The 11,853-nt window shown below is 38.4% G+C and overlaps 1 protein-coding gene across 1 annotated transcript; it reads left to right on the forward strand.

The window, feature by feature from the left end:
* Window positions 1-342: 342 nt before the first annotated feature.
* Window positions 343-6,155, forward strand: Smp_158700 (hypothetical protein; the record flags this gene model as incomplete). Its single annotated transcript, XM_018799820.1, has 5 exons — window positions 343-381; window positions 423-691; window positions 729-876; window positions 2,648-3,019; window positions 5,094-6,155. The coding sequence occupies 5 exons, from the start codon at window positions 343-345 to the stop codon at window positions 6,153-6,155; spliced, it is 1,890 nt and encodes a 629-aa protein (XP_018646552.1).
* Window positions 6,156-11,853: the final 5,698 nt, after the last annotated feature.

Consider the following 11,853-nt stretch of genomic DNA (forward strand, 5'->3'; position numbering starts at 1 on the left):
CTAGATCTCAGTGACATTTCACTGACCCTATATGCATCAGCACTAAATTGCACCCGAGATTACTTCAAAGTAGAACACGAATGAACACACAAACACATGGGTGAAATTCAATAAAAACTTACCAATCTTTTTAACAGTTAAGAATTGCTGAGGAGCAAACACAGAAAAGCTAATGAGTTCGCACTAACTCACCACAAAGTTAGTGGTAAAACTGAATTTAAACAGATTCCTACATCAGTCTTTAAAGTTGGTCTGATTATACGACCTTGAGGCGTTTAGTTAACCAATTCGGGCGCTAATCACAACTTGCTTGTATTCCCGTGATAAGTTCAAAGATTTTATATGGTACCTCCTACTAAACGTAAGGCTTTTAATGGACAGGTAAGGTTTTTAGATTCACCAGCAGTCGGTCTCTACTTTAGAAACTCAAACCAATCATAAAGTTACTGCGTTCTCGTGAATTAGGCACGAGTCAGTACATTGGTACGGGTCAGATACCTGAGTCTTCATCTAAATTCCCATTCGTGTGGCAAAGACGCAGTCTGAATCCTGGCCATAGAAATAAAATCTTCGCTTGCCAGTGGATTACCAATAACCATGTTGTCTATGGTACAAAATGTAACAATTTAGTTCTATATGACTGCACCTCAAATGAAAGCTTTAACATTCCTTTGATAAAATCAGCTACTCCGTATGGAAATTATATTCTTAATGTATCAATATTTTAGATCCGCAAATCAAATTAACCCTTGTGCTTGTGGCATTCATTCCATACAACTCAATACATCGAAAACTTTCGTAGCTACAGGGGGAGATAATGTCAATCATATCGGAGTCTATAGATTGTCGGAATTTTCTCCTCACTGTTTACTTTGCGTAAGTCAAAGCACGGTATGGTTAGATCTCATAAACTTTATACTCCAATAGATCTCTTGTTCTGAACAGTGATATGATTAGATATGAGTTCACATTGATGAATTCTGGTCACTTTAAACTAGATGCAGACTTACTAAGCTGTCTTCACCGTAACAAGCTGGTAGTGATAAACGTCAGATTACGTGGCCGGAAATCAGTTAAGATGAGGGTGACTCATTCTCTATCCATTTGAATTTTTCTAAAAAATCTATTGCATTTATTGATCAACGGGTTCTTGTACTCAACCTAGAGACACGCTTTATGTATGAGGGCTAGTCATTAATATCCTGCTGCCGAGAAAAAACTAGCTGAAATAGGAGTGGTTGGAAGTCGAGCGAATCTACCATTACGTCTCCGCCATCAACGGTTGCTGCATGTTAAAGGTCTCAACATAAACACAATGCGTTTATCCATTTTATGAAGGATAGGGAGTGAAGTAGTCGAACGCGTCGACAACTTCACTTATCTTGGAAGTCTGATCAGACCTAATGGGTTGGTTTATGACGAAGTCTCTACACGGATTCAGGAAGCTCTTTTGGCTTTTTTCAACTTACATCACCTATGGCGAAGGCGAGTTATCCGTCTATCAATTAAGGGACGAGTATACTACGCAGCAGTTCGCTCTGTTCTACTTTACGACTGTGAAACATGGCCATTAAGAGTAGAAGATACTCGTAAGTTACTAGTCTTTGATCACAGATGTCTTAGAAATATTGCTCGCATCTACTGGGATCACCGGGTAAGTAATAGTGAGGTTATAAACAGGGTATTAGGGAATGATGGTAAATCAGTTGATGAGGTAATGAATCTTCATTGACTGAGATGATTGGGCCACATGTCACATATGCTTGAATACCGATTACCATGACGTGCTATGCTGACTAGTATTGGGGATGGTTGGAAAAGAGTTAGGGATGGTCAAACCAAAACGTGGCATCAGTGCTTAAAGTCACTAACTTCTAGTCTAAGCAATGTTGGTAGATGCAGACTACTTGGTTGGGGTCCGCGCGACTATCGTAACTAATGGTTGGAGACTGTGACATGGCTGAGAATCGATCACAATGGCGTAGGTGTATACACTCTTTGTTTTCCCTTAAACTATGAGATTAAAATTACTTCATATCCTTATATACAACCTTTCTTTTATATATTAAGACCATTAAATTAACTACTATGAATTCGGTGTTCATTTTGTTGTGCTAACGTGGTATGACAACCTGGAACGACGCATATATGTGCCTGGTCCTACGTTGTAGCTGACTGACTGATCCATTTTATGAACCTACTAAGGAAATCTGACCTTTCTAACTAGAGACTCAGAGGTCTTTACAAACCAGAATAGTTCAAATTACATAGAAATAGTGCGCATCCGCACAGTGTTCTTCGTTGCTTCATTTGCATGTGCGTCGCCTAAATCGATCAGCATGTCGGTACATTCCTATGGGTAAATAGTTGAAGGTGGCAAATAGTTTTCACGTTTTGTTGATTATACCTTTATGTACTTCAAAGCTGGACATTCGAACCTTTGCTTAGTTACTATGTTGTACTTAATGGTACTCATACTGTGTATCTGCTTGAAATAAGGGTTTGAAACATTGTGTCCTCAAATTTTGCATATGTAGTTATTTTATAAGTCCTTTTGACCACTTATTACACGAAAAATCAATATTAATTTTTTTTAACCTACACTAGGCGTTTAAGTTAGTTTTTGTTCCCTAACTGTAATTTTTAGGATTGCCATAATGATTGGGTTTTTGATTTACGGTGGTTGGATGATACCTGTTTGGCGTCATGTTCGCGAGACTCATCGTTAGCTTTATGGCGGATTCCATCTTCTGAACAAAACCCTAACAATGACAGTAGAATATACCGAAGTGCCGATGCCACTTCAGATTCATCTGTATTCCATATCCGACGTCCTATCGCGTATGCCATGTCATCTACACCTAATGATCGTTTTCGTGCTTTGGAGTATCTTCCGACTCAGACAAGCCTTGCAGTTGTATCAATGTCGCGTCGCCTATACTTATATGATGCTGTTCGAATGGGTTTGGATAAACGGACACGTCCGATTTACACCTTAGTTTTGAGAGATGCTTATCAGGTTGGTTAATGCCTGTATTGTAAATTTACCGTAATGTTTATTATTAACGTGCATATTAAGTAGCGATGCTGTTTGGACGTCAGTTCACTTGAACATTAAATGACCGTGTTGCATCCTGAGAGAAAATAAAATTAGATGGTTGTGAAATTTATTAAAAATGGTGAGTTATAGAAGCAACCTCGTTGATGTATAGAACTTTAAGTCGTTTTTAATGGAAGCCACTGACACTGGTTGTATCGTATCGAATAAAGTCGGTTATTGTGTGAAATTTACTAAATCGACTTGGAATGAAAATGTGTACAGATATAGAATGTCTAGCTTCCATAGGTTTCAGCTGGCAATTCTGAGTTATTGCGCTGCCACGCAAATAATAAATTGACAACATTCTTTAAATGTATGATCTTTGATGCTCAAACTTTTGTAAATTCGACGTTTTTTCAATTCTATTAAAGAGAAGAGAGCCATGCTGGAACAATACTCTTTTGCACTATCCGGTATAACGGTAAAATAACATAAGTAGTGTTCAGTTAATCACCTTTTGTAGTGTAACTGTTAAGTTAGACTAGTTTGTTTTCTAGTTTCGAGTGTGGCTTCATTAAATGAACATAATAATCATATATACACTTTCTGCAAAACTAAAAGCATACATGTTTGTCCTTTTTAAGATATATTCACTTACTTGGAAATACCGATTGTTGATTAAATACACCTACCAAAAGCCCCCAAATGCCCTGGTACGGCCGAGAGTGGGGAGAGTCCGCTCTCACTCTCGAAATGCTTTCACATGGCCACGCGTATATAGCCTCTGCCAGGGAAGTCCTACTCACTGCCTTTTCACACCACGGGTGTTGTTTACGAAATCGAGAAGACGAAAAGCGAATGTCCAGTGCTTTAAGCGGGTTGGTGGACACTGCGAGTCCACGTAGGGGAGTTGGAAAACCACAATTCCAAACCAATGGTGCAAATGGGCTCCAGTATCCTGAAGCAACAAATGGCGTATGAATCAATCGTTGGCCACCGGCTACCATGGGACTGCATCTCCTTACGATACTCCACTGCCTTGTGGTTCAGATCTTTAGGTCAAAGACTCGGGGTGTGGCCCCCTAAGAAAACCACCTACTTCAGTTTGGGCTTCTGGGCAGTATCACAGCCCTCACACAAATCGAATGAGATGTGTTAGGCGCATATGTATTTGGTGCTTCCTTGTACCAATATCTATGTGTTTAAATAAATAAATAAATAACACCTACCAAAAAACAATCTATTAGGCTTCAATATAAGCTTTAGAAATCTTTACTTTTATTTATCTTTGGCAAGTGTATTTAATATTTACTGGTCACAAACGGGAACTTTCTAAGCACCATCAAGAGTCAGATCAACCAAATTAATTTGAAAGCACTTTCAAATCACAAATGTCCACTTGTCTGTAGTTTTGTGTTGCCTATCTTCTACAGCTCTGAGCAGCAGACGTGTTTTAGAGCATACCGCACTGTTTTACTGTATTTACATTTTGGCGATTCAATGATTCACATTGATTCAGTTTAATTCAATAAAAGAATACAGGAAGAAGTACTATAAGATTAAAGTAGATCAAAAAACAGTGTGAGTCAATAATTGATAATACTGTGTCCACTAAACACAAAATAACTATTAAGTCTGTCAGCACCATTGCTATTAATTCCGAATGACTCGTACCTCATGTAGAAGTAAAATGCATGTAAGACATTCATTGATAAACGATAAGCATATAAACAATCGGGCAACAACAACTGATACGACTACTAAATTTTTCCAAGTTATGATTTTTCTTCGTTCAACTGTTGTCTCAACCAAATAATTTTATTTTTCTCTTCCAAACGACGTGATAATCAAATATAATGAAAACAAACTAAGCAAACCTAATGCGAAACTATGCCTCATTTCACCTTACTTCTGCTGTTATCGTTTGTTTCGGGTTGTAATGCTTTTTTAAAAGCTATCTCAATTGTAAAAACTATCAGTAATGGTTAATTTCAGTTCACTTACTTCAGACCACTAAAATTTGTTGGTTCTTTTATTTTAAATTTCATTTTAGGAAGCTGTAGCTCTTCGACGTTGGCCATCTGAACCTAATTGCATAGCGCTTGCAACTCATCATTGTGTACTTTTGTTTGACATTCGATGTTCTACAGTCAAGGTTGGAGCTGCAGCACGCTGTATACTTCCCCCATTAGATGTATCAGGTGTCCGATCTTTAAACTTTGCTGGATCAGTTCTGTCTTATGGCACTTCCAGTGGTCAAGTGCACTTTTATGACCTTAGAAGTGATCATCATTTGCCAATACAGTTGGACGTTGGGCCTGGTTGGTTGAAACCACAAACATGTGACGAATTCGAGGTACCGTCTTCTGTCTCTCCTTCAGTTGCCCCTGTTTCCAGACCGATTTCACAACCTCAAGCAGTAGTTCCAAGTTCTTCTAACTGGAATACACCTTCTCCACCACCTTCCCCTGCACATCCAGCTCTTTTGACACGGTCTCTAAATACTGTTCGTTCATCACAACTTAGGGCTGAAGTTGTTAACAATATACGTGTTCGTTTAGACAGAATCCAGCATCGTTTGTCGAGTTTACGTAATCGGCGTAGCATGGCAGTGGCTGGAGCTTTAAACACCTATCCAGTTGTCGAGGCATCAGTGTCTGACAGGTCGATTTATGCTAATCTTCGAAGTGATACACATCAACAGAATACCACTACAGAGAATGGTAATGATTCTCCATTGTCCGAATCATACTTCCCAGTTGATGACCTCCAGTCAAACATAAACAATGAGACTACGACTGTGGGTTATCCGAATGGCAATAATCAAAGTTCAAGTGAATCAAATGAAATTGATACACCTTCTACACATGTAGTAATGCCTTTTGGTTTACCACGTTTACAAATCCGTGACCCACATTTAGGACCTATTTTTTTAGGAATGAATTATTTTGGCAATATACATTCTGATTTTGTATCTTTTCCTACATTTTTCAACCAACGTCGAATGCTGGCTGTTTATACACATGAATATGACCCTTCAGGTACACGTTTGTTCACAGCGGGTGGTCCAATCGCTTCAACATTTCATGGGAATGTCGCTGCCTTATGGGAGTAAAGCTTGTATTTTACTAGTACTACTATTTGTTTTATTTCACCAACGGTCTTTCTATATGTATGCGTATGCGTGTTCGCACATAACTTACTGACCATTAGAAAATCCACTCACGTAATGTATTTACTTTTCTTGTTATTGTCAAAATCTTTTTCTTACTTGTTTCTTCAGTGTTAATGTATCTATTTGCTTATTTTCTCCTTGACATGCTCACTATATATATTCTTCATTATCCTTATCTATGTAGACTGTTTTATCACTACTTGGATGCTTTATGCTGTTTATACTGTAGCTCTACTGTTGTTCACTTCTGTGATTTCATTTCAGCATCTTTTTATCTATGTTCAGAAGTTAATTTGTTGTTTATACTTGTCCTAGGTTAATAATAGCTGAATTGTTTATAATCATATTTGCATTCAAAATAATTATAACATCTATAGATAATTATCAAGCGAATTCAGATATTCACTCATTTCTGATTACATTTCATGTTCACACTACACGAACATTTACTTTATTTTCCAAGGCTTTCTTATATACAACAAAATTTCTGTATAGTCTGTACATATTACTTTCTGATTAATAACAAATAAATCGTATTTTTCTCGCGTTCATTTTGTAGTATTTTTGTTTATTTGCAAATTGTTTTCCGTTGAAATTCGGCTTTCATCTTGGTTTGTAGTTGTTATCTGTTAATTTTAATTCCCATTTATCCATACAGTAAAGTTAGTCCTGATTTTTGGAGGTGTTATTAATAAGTAAGGTTGTTGGCGTACACTTGATTGATTATTTCTGGTTTTAATTGGTGCAATCACGTAAAAACACTCCCATACACACCATATTTGTAGAAGTTGTACCTTACGGCTGGGGAATGCAGTCGTCAATTGTGAGTCGATTCAATACGGTACTGCGCAGTTGTATGAACAGTATGAGTCAGTAGAGGTTATCAATTGCTAAGGCCATGGGCTTTATTGGTCGTGATAATTAGAGGTTATATCACTCATTTATGAGTCACTATTTGGTCAGGGTGGAGGAATGCGAACACAGATCAAACCTAATCAAAATCAATCCATTAATCTGTTAGGATTAATGTATATTTACTATCTAGGAACTAAAATGTGCCTGGACTTGATGGTTAAAGACGTTTAATTAAACATTATAAATTACAGTGCAGTAACAGAAATCGGTTTATGGTTCCAATCATTGCAAATTAAACAACTTATTGTCTTGATTATTTCTACTTACCTTTTGTAGTTTGTTTACAAATGATTACTAATTGATTGTACTTGTACAAAACTGGTTCTAAATAAATTACCTCGACTATTTTACCGAATTCCGCATTCTAGTTAGGTCATATTTGTGAGTTTTCAGGTGAAACATTTTCTGCCGATATAATAAAGTGTTTTGTCAAAGGTTCACTGTAAAACGTATGATTGGGAGATGTTTGGTTTGTTAAACATATATTACTCTTACACTTTTCATTTCATTTAGCAAAATAAGTTACTTCTGGGTAATGAGTAGTCACAAAGGAAACTAATTTCCATTCCTTTTAAAGCACCCACTGGGATTTCAAAGAAATTCCATGTTGAGTATTGTGAAGGGATAAACAATCAGTGGGAAATTAATGTATTTTTGGATAAAAAAAATAAGTTGGTGTAATTGTTGTGTTTCACGTTACATGATATTTAATTGGTCCTTTTTTGATTAATTTGGCGAAATATGTTAACTGTTAACTTGCTGTGATGGTAACAATTCAGCAGTGAAAAGTTAATTTCATCAACAAATACTGGTTTAATAATCCGGATTACGAAGACATAAATTCTAACAAATATTAGTGAAAAAGATTAACACCTGTGCTAGTCATCATAACAACACCTGCCTTTACTCACTGTTGTTGGATTCTTAACTTTGAATCAAAAATTTGAAGTTTGACACCAAATTGAACTAGAAAGTTTCTTTTTCGAGGTGTAATCATTAAAGTCGGTTCAAAAATGTTTTGTCTTGCAATTCGATAATCTAGCCTTTCATATTATAGAATTCTTACAGAATCATAGACAAGCCACATACCGGTTCTTCTATTTTTCTTATCACAAAACGTTCGTTTTTAATGGGGTATTTGCAGGTACAAAACTAGAAGCCAACTTTTGGGTTAGATTTCAGTGAAAACTGACTATGGGGATGTCTTGATATAGGTTTATTTAATCTATTTTGGATGTTTGATAATAATCTAGAAATATGTCTAGACAACTTAAACTGTTTACGTGCCAGCAGTACATTAGATGGACATATTCTTTCGGAGTGTTAAACACTTCATTGACGAGTTACCCTCAGACTCCAGAAATCACACTTACGAATCCAGTATTAGCGTTGTAGTGATCTCATTTCACTGTGAAAGCTAGAATAAGGAGGAGATTAACGAAATCGTGGGTTGTTTTTCGATTCAAATTGTATGGCTAACTTTATGTCATAATCGTTCACAGAACTGTAGTTAATGAAGTAGAACAGTTTTACTAGAGGAAATCAGTAGCTAGGGAATTTTAGTGGTACGAATCGAGATGTATCTCGTATTTTATGGTTTGACTTTACGAATCTTTGATTCCATTTTTATCATTTTATCCCTGTTCATCGTATTTTTGTTAAGTGATGATTGTTCATTACCGTGGATGTTTTGTGATACTCTCGCCGTTAACTGAAGCAAATTTTTTTGTGTAAGAGCACTTGTTACCTACACTCATTCGGTTACTTTTCTGTTCATTGATTTCACTTTAAATGACCTGATTCCCCCCTGCAGGATCAATTTCTTCCTGACAACTTTCAACCCTTACTTACGTACGCCTGTTACCACTCGTGGAGGAGCATAGGCCGCACATTAGCATTCTCCATCCAACCCTGTCCTGGACAATCCTTCGCAGTTGTTATTCATCCTTTTCATATCTGCTTCTATTTCACGGCGTAATGTGTTCTTTGGCCTTCCTCTTTACCGCTTCCTTTCCGGATTCCAAGTTAGCGCTTGTCTCGTGATGCAGTTTGATTTCCTTAATGTATGTCCTATCCACTTCCAACGTCTTTTCCTAATTTCCTCTTCAGCTGGAAGCTGGTTTGTCCTCTCCCACAGAAGGCTGTTGCTGATAGTATCTGGCCAGTGAATGTTGAGTATTTTGCGTAGACAACGGTTTATAAATACTTGTACCTTCTTGACGATGGATGTAGTAGTTTTCCACGTTTCAGCTCCGTGTAGTAGGACTGTCTTGACGTTCGTTTTGAAGATTCTCACTTTAAAATTAGTTGAGAGTTGTTTTGAGTTCCATATGTTCTTCAATTGTAGAAATGCTGCCCTTGCTTTGCCAATCCTCGCCTTTATGTCTGCATCAGATCCTCCTTGTTTATCAATGATGCTTCCCAGGTACGTGAATGATTCCACCTCTTCCAGAGTTTTGCCATCAAGTGTGATTGGGTTGGTGTTCTCCGTGTTGTATTTGAGAATCTTGTTTTTTTCCTTTGTGTATGTTGAGGCCTAATGATGCAGAGGCTGCTGCTACATTTGCTGTGTTCGTCTGTATTTGTTCGTGTGTATGAGATAGGAGGGCTAGGTCATCTGCAAAGTCCAGATCGTCTAATTGATTCTGAGATGTCCATTGTATTCCGTGCTTCCCTTCAGATGTCGAAGTTTTCATAATCCAGTCGACCACCAGAAGAAAGAGGAAGGGTGAGAGTAAGAAGCCTTTTCTGACCTCGGTCTTTACTTGGAAATGCATCAGTCAGCTGTCCTCCATGCACCACTTTGCACTTTAGTCCGTCGTATGAGTTCTGGATAATGTTGACAATCTTCTGAGGAACTTCATAGTGTCGAAGAAGTTTCCATGATGTTCTCCGGTCCACACTGTCAAACGCCATCTCATAGTCAACGAAGTTGATGTTTAGTGACGATTTCCATTCAACTGATCGTTCGACGATGACCCTTAGTGTCGCAATTTGGCCTGTGCACGAGTGATCCTTACGGAATCCAGCCTGTTGATCTTGAAGTCGGGCGTCTACTGCGTCTTTCATCCGGTTCAGCAACACTCTGTTGAAAACATTTCCTGTTATTGACAACAAACTGGTGCCTCTGTAATTCTCACATTTACTCGGATCTCCTTTCTTTGGTATCTTGATGAGGTATTCGTCTTTCCAGCCCGTTAGAACTTGTTCCTCTTCCCAAATCTTCTTGAATAGAAGGTGAAGCATGTTTGCAGTTACTTTCATGTCTGACTTCAGTGCTTCAGCTGGTATATTGTCAGGTCCTGCCGCTTTCCCGCTCTTGATTTATCTGATGGTCATCTTGACTTTTTCGATCGTTGGTGGAGTGACAGATATAAGAAGGTCAGTGTGTGTTGCTTCGATGTCCGGTGGATTCAATGGAGCTGGCCTATTCAGCAGTTCCTCGAAGTATTCTGCACGTCTTTTCCTCTGTTCTTGAATCTGCGTGACTGTCTTTCCTTCTTTGTCTCTGACTAGTCTCTCCGGTTTGCTATATCTCCCTGCCAGTTTCTTCGTTGTTTCATATTCCCTTCCCTTGCGGGTTTTTCCGCCGTCGTTGCTAGTTCTGTCATGTATTTCTGCTTGTCGGCTTTAATGCTTCTTTTCACTTCCTTGTTTGCTTCTGCGTAGTCTGCTTGTGCTTTGACTTTCTCTGCATGTGTTCGACTGTTGTTAATTGCTGTCTTCATGTTCTTCCTTTCTTGAATCTTGTTGAGGGTTCCCATAAAGAACCATTCCTTATGATGATGCTTCTTAGGACCCAAAACCTCCTGACACGTTGAAGTTAGTGCTTCTTTGATCCCTTTCCAGTTTTCCTCCATCGTAGTTTCTTATTCTTTCAGTAGATCCTGTAAAGCTTGGGACCTGTTGTTGAGAGTTATCTTGAATTCGTTGAGCTTGTCAGTATCTCGAAGGAAGGCTGTCTTGAACCTTTGTAATGCTGTTTCCCCAGTTGTCCAGTGTTTCTTTAGCTTCAGTTTCATCTTGGCCACAACCAGGTGGTGATCTGAAGCTATGTCAGCTCCTCTCCGGGTTCTCATATCTTCCATTGACCTTCGGAATTTTTTGTTGATACAGATGTGATCTATCTGGTTCTCTGTGATGTGGTCTGGCGAAATCCATGTAGCTTTGTGTATGCGTTCGTGTGGAAATATTGTGCCGCCTATAACTAGTTTTTTGAATGCACATAGGTTTGCAAATCTCTCCCCATTTTCATTTCTCTCTGCTAATCCATGTCGTCCAATTACATCTTCATATCCTGTGTTGTCCACTCCATTTAGATCTCCCATTAGGATGGTGAAGTCCTTTCGTGAGCACTTCGCTACAATTGATTGCAGCCTCTCATAGAACTGATCTTTATCGCCGTCGTTGCTATCATTGGTGGGTGCATAGCATTGGATAACATTCATTGTGATCCCCTCCTTTGTTTTGAATGACGCTTTGATAATTCTGGATCCATGAGATTCCTATCCTACAAGTGCATGTCGTGCTTCTCTGGACAGCATTAGAGCAACTCCCTGAGTATGTGGAGCATTTTCCTCTTCGTGACCAGAGTATAGCAGCATCTCTCCCGTATCTATCCTTTGTTGTCCAGCTTGTGTCCAATGGGTTTCGCTGATTCCGAGTACTGCCAATTTGTATCCCCTCATTTCCATTGCTATTTGACTGATCTTCCCGGTCTCCC

Source organism: Schistosoma mansoni, assembly GCF_000237925.1.
Source record: "Schistosoma mansoni, WGS project CABG00000000 data, supercontig 0142, strain Puerto Rico, whole genome shotgun sequence".
Classification (NCBI taxonomy): domain Eukaryota; kingdom Metazoa; phylum Platyhelminthes; class Trematoda; order Strigeidida; family Schistosomatidae; genus Schistosoma; species Schistosoma mansoni.